The sequence below is a fragment of the Pagrus major genome, chromosome 23 (genome assembly GCF_040436345.1).
Source record: "Pagrus major chromosome 23, Pma_NU_1.0".
In the NCBI taxonomy this organism is placed as follows: domain Eukaryota; kingdom Metazoa; phylum Chordata; class Actinopteri; order Spariformes; family Sparidae; genus Pagrus; species Pagrus major.
The window spans coordinates 5,538,232-5,555,399 of NC_133237.1; the positions used below are offsets into that span (position 1 = coordinate 5,538,232).

A 17,168-nucleotide genomic window follows, 5' to 3' on the forward strand; every position below is an offset into this window, starting at 1 on the left:
AAAAAAAGTTTTGGACCATTGAATCCTAACATCAACATTTTTTAGCTAACACTGGAAAAGCTACAAATCTGAAACTCGGAGCCTGGAAGCCATTTTAGGAGTCTAAGCATTTATCATGACAGCTTGGACTATATTTTAAGTAAGTATCATTCAACTAGTTAACATACATTATACTTTCAAACACCTAAACTATTAAAAAAAACTTAATTTCCAAAATATAGGGGTGCATCTCAACTAACGTTGGGACTTCTAAAATGGCTTCATTTGGAGTCGTCATGTTGCATATATGCTTACTGTTGTACTTGGACATCCTAAATTCACTGGCCTCACTTCAGGTACAATGGTACAATTTTTCTTTTTCATTTGTTACTGTTTTCCCCAAGCGTATTTTAATAAATACAATTTAAAAACAAAACAAAACAGGAAGTAAGAAGTTCAGTCTTAGATAGATGCAGGCATGTTCAATAAAAAACATAAACAATTTATTAGCACATCACTGACCAAATAGTAATTTTAAAAAAGAGGAAAATTAAATATTTGCAGTTACACGTAATAGGACCAAAGTCATCTGAGCCTTTAGGGAACTGGGTCATCTTGAAGAAAATGTATATAATGAGACTCATTACAGTACTGAGATGATGTGAGGCTCCCCTGTCCCGAGTCATTTAGAGAATCCCACATCCTTGCCACTCCTCCCCTCATACACATTCTCACTATGCAGTGTGTGTGTGTGTGTGATTTTTGTAGATCTGCTCGGCCTCAGGCCTGCCTGTGTGTGTGACACAGCTGCACGTGTGTGCACGCATGTGTGTGTGCTTCACAATCTGCAAGGGAGCCTAACATCCAAATGTATGCACTCTTTAAAAAAAAAACAATATGCACATAAACACACAATTACAGTCGCATGCACGCACACGCAGGCCAGTTCTGAGGTCAGCGGTGATCATGCCACATATTTACATTCTTGTTTTAAGGAAACTGTGTACAAGGCAGTAGTAGATGGTGATCTGGCAAGGTGTAGTCGATTTTTTGGTCATTTTCTGTTTTTTTCTCTTGAGGTGGGGTATGAGGAGGAGGGAGTGCAGACATGGGAAACAAAACCTAAGGTGAGAGAAATGTCTCATCAATAAATAAATAAATAAATAAACTACCAATTGATCAATAAGTTAATAAGTTAAAGGGGTCCGTCTGTACATGTGTGGAGTGGAGAGAGATAGTATGTGTGCAGGGTTGGTTTACATGTCGTGTGCCTGTATGTGTGTATATGCGTGTTTGTGTGTTGTCCTCAGGGGCTGTAGCTAAGGAGGAGAAGGAGCAGTAAACTCAAAAACCCCTCGAGAGACCCATAGCTTCATTCTGCTCTGACAACACAAACAGAGCTGCTATGACACTTTCTGACCTAATGACACTGAAGCAAAAACAACACTGGCTACAGATCTCGTCTTCAGAATGTAAATATGATATAAAACCATGCTCTGCAAGTTGTGTGAAATCAAAACTATGTATGAAAACTGTGGGAGTCACACCGGGAGGATAGATGTGAGCTAGTTTTGCCGTCACGTCGAACTTTTCTTAACTCATGTGTGTCCTCAGCTGTCTTTGTGAGTTCAGAAACAGCTACAAAGACTTTAGACACTGCGTATGAACTAGTTCGTTTCAAGCACTCTGAAGCCTTTACACAATTGACACGCTTGTTTAAACACAACAAATCCTTTTCTGTCTTTCAAAAATATCTGTAACAATGGTGTTGTATGTTTAACAATAAACACATTAGCACCATAAGAACTTATAAAGACTTCAAATTGGTCATAAAATGTTAAAATGGCGTGCATCATGGGGATATTATGTTACAAATGACCCCGTGTTGGATTGGAAGTGCCTTCAGTGAGGACAAAGTAACCATTTACACTCGGTCAGTACATGTGTCAAAGAACCAGTCGTAAAAACATCCAAGAAGCAGTGACAATTGTATTGAAGTGTAAATGGCGGCCAAAAGCTTTATGATGACGAACAAGCATCTTACTTAACTTAAAGCAAGCAAATACACATGAGGAGATGAGTCTTAATGTCCTTGTAATGTACACAGGGTCCTATGTGTCCTGTGTGCAAGGCCGATTTCTATCTTGGGGCAATTGTAGACATTAAAACCATGATCATCTAATTAAAAATCATTATAGGCTGTTTAAGTTAATTTAGTTTTAATCAGGTGTTAACACTTTTGTTAACCACAGAGTTATGCAATTTATTAACTTTCAATTGGAAAAAGTACCATAATTTAGCTTCTGGCTTTACGAAAGTGATAATTTTGTAAGAGCAAGTGCTTCGAATGTTGACAAGGAGCCAAATTACTCCAGCAGATCTGCTGTCTGGCAGTGTGAATGTGACTCTACAGTTTATTACAACTCATCAAAGATGGAGGAAAAATAAATACAACGGCGGTTCTCACAATGAAGAGTAGAGATTGTAAATGAAGAGAGAAAGCTTGTGACTGGCAGCTGCATAAATAAGTCATCATATATCTATACATGTAATAAGAGTATTGATCATCATCGTCATATATTATAGTAATGATGATGCATTGCCGTGGCAGGATTAAACTTGCAGTGAATGTGTGGCAGTCAGGGAAAAAACCCAAACTTTTGGAGTGATAGTGTTTGAGTGTGTGTCTCTGTCGGTGTGTTTTTCTATGCCCTTGTTGGAGTGTGTGTTCAGGGAAGTTGGGGGATATCAGCTGTTGTACATTCACGGTGAGAGGTTAGGAGGCGCTGTCCGGCCGTGGCCTTCGCAGGACGGGTCAGGTTCGGGGGGGTCATCTGTTGGTGTGTGTTGGTCAGGGCGGTTGTAGTTGGAAGGTCGTGGCAGGGTTGGTTGGTTTCTTCTAAAGAAGGATGCACTTTCCTTTCTCCACCCAGGGGTTGTTCTTCATCAGCTCCGGGTTCAGGAAGGGGTCCTCTGGGACGCCGTCCTCTATCCACTTCACCAAGCTTTGTGGAAAGACGGAGAGAGACAGAGACATTTTTCTAATTCCAGAGGGAGTTTATCACCACAATCCATCCACCATCCACTTTTCCTCTTTTCCATACAAGGCAAGAAAGAGAGGAAGAATGAGTGACAAGAGGCCAGATGTAACTACATTGTGCAACTCTAGCTTTTTGGGTACTTCAACTTTTTGGAGAATGTTTCATTTGAATGAAGTCCTTTTATTTAACTATTAATGTGAGCAAACTTTAGAAAGATAATCTCAAATGAACATTTCAATAATTACCATGTGTTTACTTCATGTTCTACTTTTGTCATAAAACCCTTCCAATGTTAATCTATGACATGAGAGAGATTGTGTCTCAGTAGTGTCTGCAATGTCTCTGTAACATTAGCTAACGTTAGCCACCATGAGCTCGTCGTACCAGACAATGAGCCTATAGCCCAATGTGTACTGAAGTCATCAAAGATGTGTTCTATTGTATGGGAGCTGAACTCTTTAATCTTAATCTCTTAGGTCACATAGCCTCACTTTAAATTCAGCTCATTATCCGTGAAGTTACAGTACGTTAGTCGAGAAAAACAAAGCGTGCTTCTAATCAGTCCTCCTATTTTTTCCAGTATATTTTTATATTCACAAGAGTCACACTCAGGGTTTGAAAACACTGACCCTGCATACTTTTGTACTCTACATTAAAAAACAGCATCAGTCAGAAGACGGTCCTATCGAGCGGTGCTGATGAAGCCTCAGATGAAGTGTTTCGTCTCAGTTTTCCGTGATTGGCCCTTAATCTACTGGCGCTGCAGCGAGAGCACGAGACAGACAAAGAGAGAGCTGTACAGTCGTTAATGACGGCTGCAGCTTCGATATGCGCCGCGGCTCTGACAGTAGCCTTCAAGGCAGCATTATTTAATTAAGTCATATCATCGTTTTATCATTGTGGTGGAATGACTAATGCTGTCATATCCACAATCCTATTTATTATAATGAATAACAACAGCAGATATTTAAAGCCTGCAAGTAGCATTTATTATATTGGTGTTTATTCGAACAAACTACTGAATACTATATTACACAGGATTTTTTTTAAACAGATGTGGTTTGCTGATTAGTTATGGAACAGTGATTAAAGATATCAAATATGTTAAAGACCAGTAAACCCTTTGATTCGACCTCATTTTTGGGGAAGGTGCTTTTTACTTACGCAACACAACAATAGCTTTATAACTAACTGGCTCCCAATCTTCATTTCTGTGTTTACAAAAATATTGTTTGGTATTAAGGTGCCATTAAAATGTGAAAATCTGTACAATAAAATTAAGAACCTAATTATAAAAAATAACATAAAATATATGCTTTTATTCTAAACGTGTCCCTACAGCCACATGTTAGAGAGTAATGTTCCACAGCAGTGTGAATTTGTCTGTTAAAGAGATCGTTTGAGAAAATAAACTCATTCGCTCTCTTGTCAGAAGTTCAATGAGAAGATCATACCACTCATATTTAGCTTAGCTTAGCACAAAGCCTGGATCTGTCCAGTTAGTGTTACTTTTAGAGAGTCAGGCTAGCTGTTTTCAGCCTTTGTGCTAAGCTAAGCTAAGTGACAGCTGGCTGTAGCTTCATATTTACGTGTCAAACGTCAAACTAATAACTTTACTGTACTTTGCCTAAAATGCAGTCTTGTACATAAAGTTGGACATATGTTTGACTTCAAATCTCACAAACTTGATTCATTATGTAAACTTTTAATTCTTGAACACTGTCATTTTTCATTTTTCTGTTTGTTGGTGTGCTCTGTGTTTTTAGCAAAAAACAAAGCTATGTTATTTTCCGAGTCAGAGCTACTCATCACTGTTGCTTTCGGGGCTTGTGCAGAGGCTTGTAGAGCTTTTTGTGCAACACTTACTCAGTGACTGTTTTGGAGGACTTCTCTCGTTTGAAGGCCAGCTGGTACTTGAGGCTCTCCACCTCCTTCTTCATCTGGGGCAGGTCCATCTCATCCATGGTTGCAGCTTGATGTAGGGCTTTTCTACCTGTGCACAGCAGGGAGGCCAGAGTTATATTTATACAGCACGTAACACTGTTTAATAGTAGGCAGACGCACTCAATACAACCGTGCCCTGCAGCAAGAACACCACGGAGTACATCTGATTTATAACCGCTGCTTATCCATTCCACCTACAGCAAGGGAGAACAGCAGCTGTTAAATTCATGGAGCACAAACAAGTGCTGCCAAAACTGGCGGACCCACTTAACACCACAGGATACATTCAGTTGCCTTCTAGTGTGTCCTTGGGGCTGCTTGTTTCCACTTTAGGAAAAGTTCCACAGCTCTGATGAATATGCCAGATTTAATTACGTTTGTAACCAACATGACAGCAGTTCAGCAGCACATCAATTTTATGCAAATTCTGGTTAATTTCTTGTTTATTGCCGCCTGTAGTCTGATAATTTCATGCTAACACTCATGACTGCAGGCTGGAGTAGAGTTTACATTTGATGTCTGAACGGAGAGAAAAGGAGAACACTTTTTGCTTCGATGCCCAAAAAGAAGAAAAAGGACAGCATGTACTTATGCTGCATCCCATTTCTTCCCATTTGCCCTTCACGACCCCCCTCCTCCCAACACCACCGCCACCACCACCGCCACCGCCACCCCCCTTTCATTGCGTGTGCTTCTGAAATACAGTTGTGTCCCAACAGAAAACTCTGTAAGATGAGTGTGTAGCCCTCTCCCTAACCTCCACATCAGAGTACTGTAAAAGGCAGTGATGCAGCTTTTAGCTTATGATTCCAAACCACAGGGAACTTGCACCCCAGGGGCTACTTACGCAGTTGCGAGAGGGTATGTGGAAAGATCTTTGAGTAGCTCACCAAATTTGAAAAAAGAAAACCCTCTTTTTTTTTTTTTTTTGCACTTGTTGTAAGTAACAGTGCATGAAACCAAGATAGAAAGTCTAATTATTAGCTAAACGGGTTGGATAAATGGCAAAAAACTAAAATGAACAGATAAATTGTTAGAAGTAGTAGCCACATGGACATAGTTACCAACACAAGCTATAGCCAGTCGAACCCCAAAATAATGCGTTGCCTGAACTGTTGTCAGTGAATACATTAATACAGCACGCAACCCCCACTATTATCCATTTCAAATTTCTGGTCAAGAACACATTAAACATACAAATACACTGTTGTATTTGGAGGTGTTGGTAGCTGTTTTTTAGAACTTCACAGAGCCAAGCTAACCCTGCTTCCAATCTTTATGCTAAGCTAGGCTAAACATACTGACCCTTCGTAATTTCAGTGCGCCGCTGGAATATTCCGTGTTAACAAGTAGACATGGCCGCCTCTTCATGGAGTTCTCTCTCCTGATTGGATAAAGCGGGCAGGGATTCCAGATAATGTCTTTTCTCTTTTACTGCATGAGCCGGTGGAGGAGGGACATGTAGTCACTCTATAACAGTGATTACTGTCGGAATATACAGCTATTTAACACTTATTTTAATCAAAAAATATCACCTACAGCAGCTTTAATATTTCAGATGGTAATACAGATGTAATGTTAAAACTACTTGTTAATTCATACAGTCACTACACCTTTTCATTTTAGTGTAGTGTCAGATTGGATTTACGAACACACCCGTAGACATTATATTCAGGTCTTTACATAACATACAACTGTGTATGTGTAAGCTACACTAAGGTACACATCACACTTGATTGTGAGGGTAACAGTGGCTTTTGTGAAATGCATTTTGGGCTATGACCAGTTTGTAAGTCTCACATGTTAAGGTCAGGAAAACACTTGATCAGAAAACAATAAACAGATTTGAATTTGATTTGAAAAAGCCAAACATGCTCGTGGTCATCTCTCCACAGGAATACTGTCTTCACTCTCTTCCGCTGCGTCTTTTTCTATGCCTGTTCCTCCCTCCCTCCCTCTCGCCCTCCCTCTCGCTCTCACTCCCCACCCACGCTCTCTGTCCACTATACCCTCTCAACAATACTCTTCCCCTCTTGTGCGTGTGTACTTGCGTTTGTGTACCCTCGAGAGCATGTGTGTGTGCGTGCGCCCATGTGAGTCATTTGAGGATTCGGGTGAGCCGAGTGCTTGTCTAGTCTGCGCTCAGAATCGATCTCACTGAGGTGCTTCAGCACCGAAACAACAATGGTATTTTTTTTTAATACTTGATATTACGCAATTGTCCTTTATGACAGTTTAGTGAGTGAGGGGGCATTGTGAGGCAGGAAAATGCAGCACTGGATTCAACACCTGCACTTCACTGCATGGTCAGGATGCTAATGATGTACATAAACCAGAACAGTTTAATCCATTACATCATTTAGATGGATCTGAAACTCTCCACTGCAGTACGAATGGTTGGGATACATATATGGTGAAAATAGGAATCTAGTCACAAAAACATACATGTTTTTTTTCTACATGTGTCTGTAGAGTCGTTCCACACCAGAATACAGTGTACATCTTGTCTGTCAAATATATAGTTACACATTTTGGAAATGCACTTACTCGCTTTCCCGCCGAGAGTTATACGAGTCGATCGATACCACTCTAATGTCTGTTCGGTAAATAGGAAGCTATAAGACTTCGGCCAGCTGCCAGTGATCTTAGCTTAGCATTAAGATTGGAAACAGATCGCTCTCTGAAGGCACTGCTACAGCCCACTGATCAACAGTTATATAGCTGCTATAGCTCGCTGTATCCCTCTTTTAAAGGAACAGTGATTTTTATATACCAGATCATCAGCATTTAAGCAGCCTTAAGAAATAACTAGCAGGTAATGATTTTTCCCTCCTTGAAATGGATATCTAGGATGCTGCTGCAGAAATAATCAATCAGCTGTCTGAACATCTGAAAGCCTCAGGCGCACATAAATGGCTGGCCGATTTCAACACCTATTACTGTTTTGTGTTTGAACGTCTCGGCCTGACAACAATTACTGCGTCATGAAAAGTGATTTCGGAGGAGGGAAGAGAAAAAGGTTGTGGGTTTAAAAAAGAGACTGCAAGAAAGACAGGGAGACGTCTGTAATGACTTAGTGAGGCGTGTCCATGTGTGTCCTTTTGTGAGTTTGAGGAAAACACCAGGTGCAATATTACATGACAAAGTGTGTGTCTTACCAATATTAGACAGACAGAGAGAGGCAAAGTGATGGCCAGTTCCTGGCTGAGATCAGGTTTCAGCAGCATCCTCTAGAGACAACAGGAGGGTTGAATACTTTCCTCTTTCTAACTCTGTCGCTCACCATCTCCTTCATCCCTGTTTTCCCCACTTTCACTTGTATCTGTCTGCTCTATCGGTCTGTTTCCAAGCCTCTACCTCTTATCCTGCATCCTTTTCTCGCTTCATCTCTGCCAGTGTCTCTGTTTGTGTGCTGCCTTTTTCATTTTTCTTCTTACTTGTCTCATTCACGGCCTTTATTTACTCTTTCTCTGCCTCAGTCTCTGCCGTTATCTTTCTGAAAGAGGACGCAACAGGTTTTGGGGTAGACTGGCCTTACGACATGATGGCGGTAGGTGATGGCACATTGTGTACAGTTAAAAATCCCTGCAACCACAGTTTGAATCAACAATATTGATTTAATATTATGTTACTGCAGCTTTGGCAAACTACATGTCTGAACTGACACCACCCTGTGAAGGGCTTATGGGAAATAGTGTTCCTTAAGCGTTGCTAAAAAGACTGAATGTTGAATAGACGACAAGAAGAACAAGAAACCATCACCCTTATCTAAAAATATGAAGTGAGACACACAACAAACTCTTTCTTACTTCTGGAAAGGAGCCCAGAAGTTCCGGTATCACTCCAGCTTTCTATGTGCTATGTGAGAACATAAAGCTTGACTGCAAACAGTCAGCTGCGGCCTGAATTATGATGACAAGCCACCTTCTTTTAAAGAGACAGAGGGGTTTTTCACACACAAATTGAAGTTTGTGCAGGACTTTGACACCAGAGACCTGGTTCACATCCTGAGTACCGCATGCATGGCTAGATTAGCACTTGAAGGAAAGAACATAGTTTCAGTTCAGCTTTCATAAAGTAACACATCAGGTTACTGTATGAACGGATGTTGTATGAAAATAATGAAATGCATCGTCAGGTAGAAATTTGCACGTATGTATGAAATGTATGAACACATTAAATCAAAGTGATGTTTTACAACAATGTTGGGGTTTCTCCTCTCACTCATCTATCTATCCATCTGCATCTATTATATTCTCTCTACTCTCTTCTCCATCCATTGTCCTTTCTCCTGCTCATCTCAAATTACTCTGCCTGTCATTCGCTCGACACACACCCATACTACTACTACTACATGTGTCTATGTTTATCTTCTTGCATCTGAGCCACCAGCTTATTAAAACCTGAACAAACTTTAAGCCTTAGATAGCACATGATGTAAACATTTTTTACTAATGAAACTGAAATGATGGAACGTGCTGCCATGTATCTACAGTTGTCTGACACTCCGAGGTTTAAATCAAAAAGATTAGTCGAGGCAGCTTCTCTCTCCGCAGCATTCTCACTTTCCCTGGTATCTGTTTTCCATCTGTCTCCTGCTGCCTTCCACAGATGCCTCCTCACTAAGTGTTCCCTGTCCATTTCCACAAATTTCAAACAGTTATCAATTACACCACACATTAGCAATCTCTCTCCCTCTTTCTCTTTGTGGCCCAGCCAGGAGTACGTCTTGGTATTGATAAAAACCCTCCGAAATACCACACTCCACCTCAACCAGTAGTCATATTTAAAGGTGCTTGAGTGGTTTGTTAAAACACATTGACAAATTTATTGTTAAATTACTATAAACCAATCTCATAAACCCTCGTCTGCTTACTCTCACAAGGATCACATCGGCTTCCTCAAAGGTTCCTTCACTGTACTGGAGAGCATAAACATGTCTTTTTCTCCACCACCTGACATCAGGAGAAAGTCCAAAGGCTTTGCTTCTTGTTCACACAGGATGTGGTAAGGATGTGTATTGGCTGTACCCTTCTGGCTTCTGACTGATGTCGATGTGTTGTCTGGACATGTGTTTTACAGATACACACAGTCGAAATACTGTGCAAGTGGTCTTAATAAAAATGGACATCTGCTACACGAATGCAGGAAGTAGAATTTGACATTTTTAATAAGAAGAGAGTCACAATGTAATGGCAAACATGTACGAAGACTGGCAATATTACTGTTTTGGAATAATACAACCAACTGTTAACATTGCTTTAAAGTCAGTAACATTAAAACGTCTACATCCAGCGTTATTAGGGACTGTCCCACTGCTTTTTTTGGCTATACCTGCCCTACTCTGCCTCTGATTGGCCTACACTGATGTTTTCACCCTCACCCTAACCAACCAATCTCACTGCTCATGCATTAATTCAACCAACCCAACCAGCGAAGGCAAACAATCAGAGGCAGAGTAGGACTGGTTTATACTAAGAAAAGCAGTAGGATCCATAATAACGCACTCAGCTCTGTGAGGCTATTTTCAGGCAGAGAGCTACATGCTAGAATCAGCATGCTAATATGTTCAGGATGACAATGCTAACATGCTGATGTTTAGCAGGTAACTGCTGTTAACAGGCTGTTCCGGTGGCGCTGTTCCAGTGGTGCTGCCCTGCTGCAGCCCGGACTCATGCTGCTGTTGCTTTGTGCCTCATGGGGTGGGTGCAATATTTGTTATGTGCAATTTATCGTTGTGACTGACACAGCTGGTGCTGTTTTGTTTTATGTAGTTTATTCTACTGTAGCTGTGTGGCATTTATGTGCATTTGAGTCCAAGACAAATTTTCCGTATCATATCGTATCGTATTGTATCTGAGATGAAAAAATAAGGGAACACCAGTTATTACAATCATTCCTCAGGAGGGCATGACCGTGCATACCAAGTTGAATCCATCCAATAGTTGTTGAGAAATTTCATTCACAACCAGAAGTGTCAACATCAGGATGGCGCTAGAGGGGAAGTTAAAGGATCACCAAAGTAAATAGTATTCATCCTCTGGGGATCATGAATGCCTGTGCAAAATTTCATGGAAATCCATCCAATAGTTGTTGAGATATTTCAGTCTGAACGATAGTGGCGGACCGATTTATGTAATCCAACGTAAATCTAATTTAGACTCAAGCCGTTCAGTCGGTGTGACAGACTTTGGTTGTGAGTTCTGAGCAGCAGTGTGTGGTGTCTGGTTGAGGTTAGGGTGTGTATGCAGTCATTACTGCGGCAGATATGGAGCTGTAAGTCTAAACTGGGACACTTTGCCATGAAGGGAGGTCAGGTTTGCCTCAAGATTATGCTGAAGTATTATGGAAGATGAAGAACAAGTTAATTACATTTGCTTTATTAAAAACTATTCTTTGAGATCTTCTAATCAAACTTTTTCCTCTTCAGTACTTCAACGCAATTTAGGCCAAATCCAGTAGCTGCAGCGTGTTTTGTCACAGGTAATTAATAACTCACTGGGCCTCAGAAATGTGTTGGATAGGGATAAGGATGTGTTGTTCTGTCATAGTGTGGCTCAGCATCCAAAAGGCTGTTGTGTATTTGTGTGTGCGCTGCCTTTTAAAGATATGTTTGGGTGGGTGTGTGGTGGATATTATGGCGTGGTTGTTTTAGGGGAGGGTATGTAGGTCGCATGGTGATTTGGGTCAAAAGCATCCAGAGATTAACCTCTACCCCCTGTCTCCTCTGCTGTCTTTCCCATCCTCACACAGTAATATACTGTCTGCTCGCATGTGTGCGTGTTAGTGGAGCAGGTGGCAGTTTGAGGTGAGCTGCTACCGATGCTTAATGTGCTGAATCGCTTTGTCTGACTTGATGATGTATGATGATGGCAGCTGAAACAGCTCAGAGGGGAAACAAGGAAACCGAAGGTGAAAGGGATATGAAAAAAATGAGTGAGTGAAAGAGGGAAAGACAAAAGGAAGACGGAGAAGAAGCGATGTGAGGCAAAGAGACACATGAAGGGAAACAGAGTGCCTCTATAGCTACTGCATTGTAAATAGAGACTAAAAATAGAAAGGAACAGGCAGCGCTCCTCTGACCAGCTGAGACTAGAGACTTAGAAAGAAAGACGAGGCTCCTTGCTGTTAAACTGAGGAAGAGATGTTGCTGAGGATAATAAATGCCAGGCGATGACAGACGATGTTTGAGCTTTTACAACCCGCCGATACGTTCTGCACTTCAATGAGCTCTGAAGCAACTGGGACCAGTCCAGCTGATATCACACCAGCACAGCCCTGCCGACATGGGGACATGTCCAGTCGATCAAATCCGATCAATATAGGCCTGAGCTGGACTGGATGGAATAAATGTTTTTCATGCGTGTCAGGACACACTAAGGTCATCTTTTATATATCTGCACCACTGTCACTTTATTGTGAGGACCCCAAACAGAGTTCTCTTATCTGGGTATGCTTGTCCCTTACTGTGTCTGTGGGTCTGGTCCTCACAGGGTAGAAATGGGACTTATTAGTGTCAGGGATGGATTACTGAACGGTCCTATCAGTCACGAACCAGGGGCCCCTCGACCAGAACATCTGTGTGAAGTGAAAATTAACATTTCTTGTTGGACAGTCGATCAAATTAGCACAAAGAGATGCAAAAGGACTATAAAGAGACGCGAAGTGACCACACAAAGATGCAAAATTACTACAAAGACACGCAAAATCACGACAAAGAGACTCAAAACAACTACAAAGAGGTGCAAAACGACTACAAAGACGCACAAAATGACTACACATAGAGAGACAAAATCACTACAAAGAGACGCAATAAAACTACAAAGAGATGCAGTACAACTACAACGAGACACAAGGCATACAAAGAGATGCAAAAATTCATCACATGATTACAGAGACAAAAAAAGGCAAAATTAATACTAAGTGGCACAAAATGGCTACAGAACAACACAAATTGACTACAAAGACACACAACTAAAAAGCGACAACTACAGAAGGAGACAGAACGATTTCCAGCGATGCAGCCATTTTGTGTTTTGTGTCTTTCAGTCTAGATTTCTTGCACCTGTGCAGAAGAGCTGGGAGCATTTTACAATTCTGTGTCCAGGGACCCATTGTCTCATAATCTGTCCCTGGCTGCAGGCTATTTGGAGTTACAAATAACGGCTATTTATTGATATAAATTAACATTACACTATTTATCACACTGAATAACCAATATAACTACATTCTGCACACTAACAGGACTTTATTCTCATTATACAATAGGCCTCCCTCTTTAAAAAGCCCCGCAGCCTCTGCCCCTGTATTCCAAAGTTTCTAAAGCCGCCCCTGCTCAGAGCCAGAGGTGTGAGAGGAGCATCCTCTAAAACAGGGTCAGGTGAGGCCAGAGAAAGAGAGGAAGGGAGATATGGAGGAGGAGGAGGAGGAGGATGAAGAGCAGCAGAGAAATGTAAGTTTTATGTAATATTCGTGGGTTCCATAGGGCCCAGTGTTGAGTGTGTGTGTGTGTGTGTGTGTGTGTGTGTGTGTGTGTGTGTGTGTGTGTGTGTGTGTGTGTGTGTGAAGGGAGGCTGGAGGCGGACAGAACAAAGTGTGAAATCGTCCAGCCAGGTTGTTGCACTTGGTGAAATACACCCAGAACGACCTGCAGATGACACACCTGCATGTACAGCCTGAATGATCATCTTTACATCCCCAAATTCATTTTGGAGCCAATTTGATGTCCATCTTGAATACACTCAATGCGAAATAATTCATTTTCTCAGACAGGCCTGTAATTAGGATTTTCAGAGAGGAGCCCAGTGTATTGGCACAATAATTGTGTAATGTGGCTACAGGGGCAGTCGCATCTCTTACCTCACTGATGCGCCGGTGGAGGCTGTTGCTCTTTCCAAGTCTGACCGGTGCAGTTAAACCGGAGGGAGGGCAGACAAATCAGCTGGACCGACACACGGATAGAGGATTTTTTTTATTTCCCAGCTGTAGCGCAAATAACAGCAGACTTTAGTGTCCGTAGACTTTGTTTTTTATCGGGGAGGCGGTGCGCACTCTCGGTATCCACTGGAAACGATCAAGGCTAAAATCCGCAGTCTCCGGAGTAAAACAGACGATGACGACCAGTCTGAGGCTGTCTGGAGGAGTCTCTTCTTCACCCGGTAGTCCGATTAGTTGCTCCTGCTGAAGCTGCCCGAGAGTGAAGGGGGACGAAGATAGGAAGCGGACAAGTTAACGAGCCGGTCCGGTGCGCGCTCCGCCGTTCACTGGCCGCTTCTCTGCTGGGATCCTCCTATATGAGCGCCCGTGCGTGTGTGTGTGCGTGCGCGCGTACGTGTGTGTGTGTGTGTGTGAGGGAGAGGGAGAGTTCCCTGAGGATGCGTTTAGAGAGTTGCCCAGGCGAGGAGAGGGAGGGAGGGAGGGAGGGAGGGGGAGTTAAAGCAGGTACCAGTCAAATGAGAGACTGTCTTTGCTGTGTGTGTGTGTGTGTGTGTGTGTGTGTGTGTGTGTGTGTGTGTGCGTGCGTGCGTGCGTGCGTGTGCGCGGACCCCTCTTTGCCCCCATTGCCTGACTCTGGATTTCTGCCCTAATATGGCCACTTATAGCTCCATCTGCAAAAGGCAGATTTAGGTTCTCACTGTGAGGAGGTGGGGGGGGGGGGCACATATTTGGGTTTGTTTTATTTCACATATGAGAAATACTGCATTTGTGCCAAGGGACCACAGAAGAAGAACTGGAGCATGTTTGACTACATACATCATCTCTCCGGCTGCTTCACTGATTGTATTTTAGTGAGCCAGTAACCAGTTTGTCTGTATGACCTCTGAATTACATTAAATCTCAAACAGCCTCCTCAGCATGTGCGATAGAGCACATTCTGAGCTGTGATATCTTGCTTGGAAACTAGTTTTTCTTAGCCATCTACAGCAATCATTTGAAGTGTTTCAGGCTCAGATCGATCCAGGGTGCACTGCAGCTTCCAGACCTTTTCACGTGGCTCCCTTCCAAGATGTCAGCACCAGAAAAATCTCTTGGCATGTGATCTTTTTATGTTTATTTCAGGGTTATCAAAAAGAGAATCATATTTTTTGTAAGTTTAGTTTGGTTTTCAGTGCCTTACTGAACAGAATGGTGTAACTGAATATCCCCTAAAACATGTAATGACTTTGTAATTCTTCCTCCTCCAATCTGCTTAGATGTCTATTCATGGTAATGGTAGCATTGCTAACTAGCTAAATACTGCCATGGTATACAACGTTTTCTCATTATAAATTGTTGCCTAAACAATAAAACTGTTATTTGATTGTATATATGTTGAAATTATTACAGTATCATTTTCAGATATTTTTTATGTTTTCAATAAAGATACAGTGATAATTCAGTTGAGCCATGGTGAAACTGGGTTTACTTTTGTCATTGAGGGCGGTTCAACTTCTGCCCAAAGGTCGTGTCTACACTGAGGTGTGAAAATATAGTTTTACAAAAAACTGCTGCATCAAAACACAGATGAACAGATCTTATAACTGTGACTATAAGTGAATTTTTATTGTTTTTATTTGAGCAATGGTTGATTTTTAATTTGATGTATTCATTTGGTCAATAAAAACAACCGTATAAGTCAATAATGTTGTCTGTTTCACTTTAACAGAGGAAAATATATCTGTATTCTGATGGTGTACTTTCACTGCAGGCTACATTGGACCGGAGTATGCAGACTAACTAAAAACAAAAAATGTACATTCCTATTTCATGAGCTGGACCATTACTGGGTTAGTAGAATTCCATATGTTTACTCCTCCAGTCTGCTTGGTGCATATTAACTTACATTTTCAATAGAAACCTCAAAACATGAACATGCACAATTCGTCAGTGCAGCAGCAAACAGCACAATCATTTTCATCTGTTAAGGTTTTGCTATTGAGAGGGAACATACTTGATTTTAACAGTAACGTGCGTGGAAGAATGGATGGAGGATGAAGTCTGTTGGATTCAACACACAAATGAAGAAAACAAAATCTGGCTTTCAGATTTAGCCATGACCTAGAACATTTTCCAGAGAAGGAGATGTGCTGAAAATTCATGGTTGAAACTTTTGAAAAAGCTGAAAGACTGAAACAGTTGAAGTAGCCGTGGGATACAAATCATGATAGTCACTGAATTTGCAGTTACAATAAAGTGCTGGAAGTAGTTGAAGTGTCAGTTTGAGTGTTATTACTGAGTGAGTTGTGGTTTCACTAGAGGTGAAAATGTTGAAAAGAGCAGAATAATTAGTGTTATGGGACACTGAAAGGATTTGAGGTGTGTACTTACATTATCCCAAATCTTTCCACCAATGACATCAAAGGTAAAGGTGTGTTTTATCTGGACCCCTGTTTTCATTAGTTTAATTGAGAGGCCCCTAGTGGGAGAAGTTTAGGTGTAAGCACTGAGAGCAGTCACAATTTCCAACAACACTAACAAAAGCAGTTTGTTTGTAATAAACAGAAGAAAACTGCTAGTTAGCGTGAACAGTGATAACTGACATGGATAAATAAAGAAAACAGTGCAACCAACAGAAAAAAAGGCATTTTAGCAGTGCTTTTGAAGAGGTGTAATGCAAAAACATACATATAACTATACAGCAGATGTCTTAAACAACAATCTAGTGGATTAGTCCTTAGAGAATAGAGAATTAAAAAGGATTTGATTGTATCATTGTGTATAATTTCAACCAAAATGTATTCTGACAGTGAAAATTGGTCAAAAGTGGCAGCAGCATGTATGCTGTCTGTAGACTTTACATTCAGAGCGGAGCAGCAGTCCTTCCTGGTGTATGGTCAGTGCTGATATCCTCAACTCACTATCAGCACAGCGTTCTTCTGATAGGAGTCCAGTCCAGACAGCTTCCCCCGAGCAGGGCTTCATTCCTGCTCTGATAACATCACACTAAATGACTTTCAGCCCAGTGTTGGACCAAACCTGGGCCATTTTAAAATCTGGTTCGTGCTGAATCAGCAGATCTGAGCAAGTTGGCACCATCTCTCAGAAGATGTAATATGAGACAGGATTCTCTCATTTAAAGTGTCTGAATAAGATGATGACTCGTCGTACATTCAAAGGAGCCATTACTTTATATTTATATGATTACATGATTTAAAGGAATAGTGAGTCATTTTAGGAAATAAGTTTATTCACTTTTTTCGAAAAAAGGTTATGCAGTGGGCCTAA

At 41.4% G+C, this 17,168-nt stretch overlaps 1 protein-coding gene across 1 annotated transcript; it reads right to left on the minus strand.

Moving 5' to 3' along the window:
• Positions 1-2,617: 2,617 nt before the first annotated feature.
• Positions 2,618-13,859, minus strand: gng13b (guanine nucleotide binding protein (G protein), gamma 13b). The gene is made up of 3 exons (XM_073495266.1): positions 13,824-13,859; positions 4,887-5,013; positions 2,618-2,984 (listed from the first exon to the last, which is right to left on the minus strand). The coding sequence occupies exons 2-3, from the start codon at positions 4,982-4,984 to the stop codon at positions 2,879-2,881; spliced, it is 204 nt and encodes a 67-aa protein (XP_073351367.1). The 5' UTR covers positions 4,985-5,013; positions 13,824-13,859; the 3' UTR covers positions 2,618-2,878.
• Between the last annotated feature and the right edge of the window lie 3,309 nt (positions 13,860-17,168).

Coding starts and splice junctions, on each gene's coding strand:
- gng13b (XM_073495266.1), bottom strand. CDS start 4,984: ATGGATGAGATGGACCTGCCCCAGATGAAGAAGGAGGTGGAGAGCCTC. Junction 2,985..4,886: donor TCCTCCAAAACAGTCACTGA/GTAAGTGTTGCA, acceptor CTTTCCACAAAG/CTTGGTGAAGTGGATAGAGG.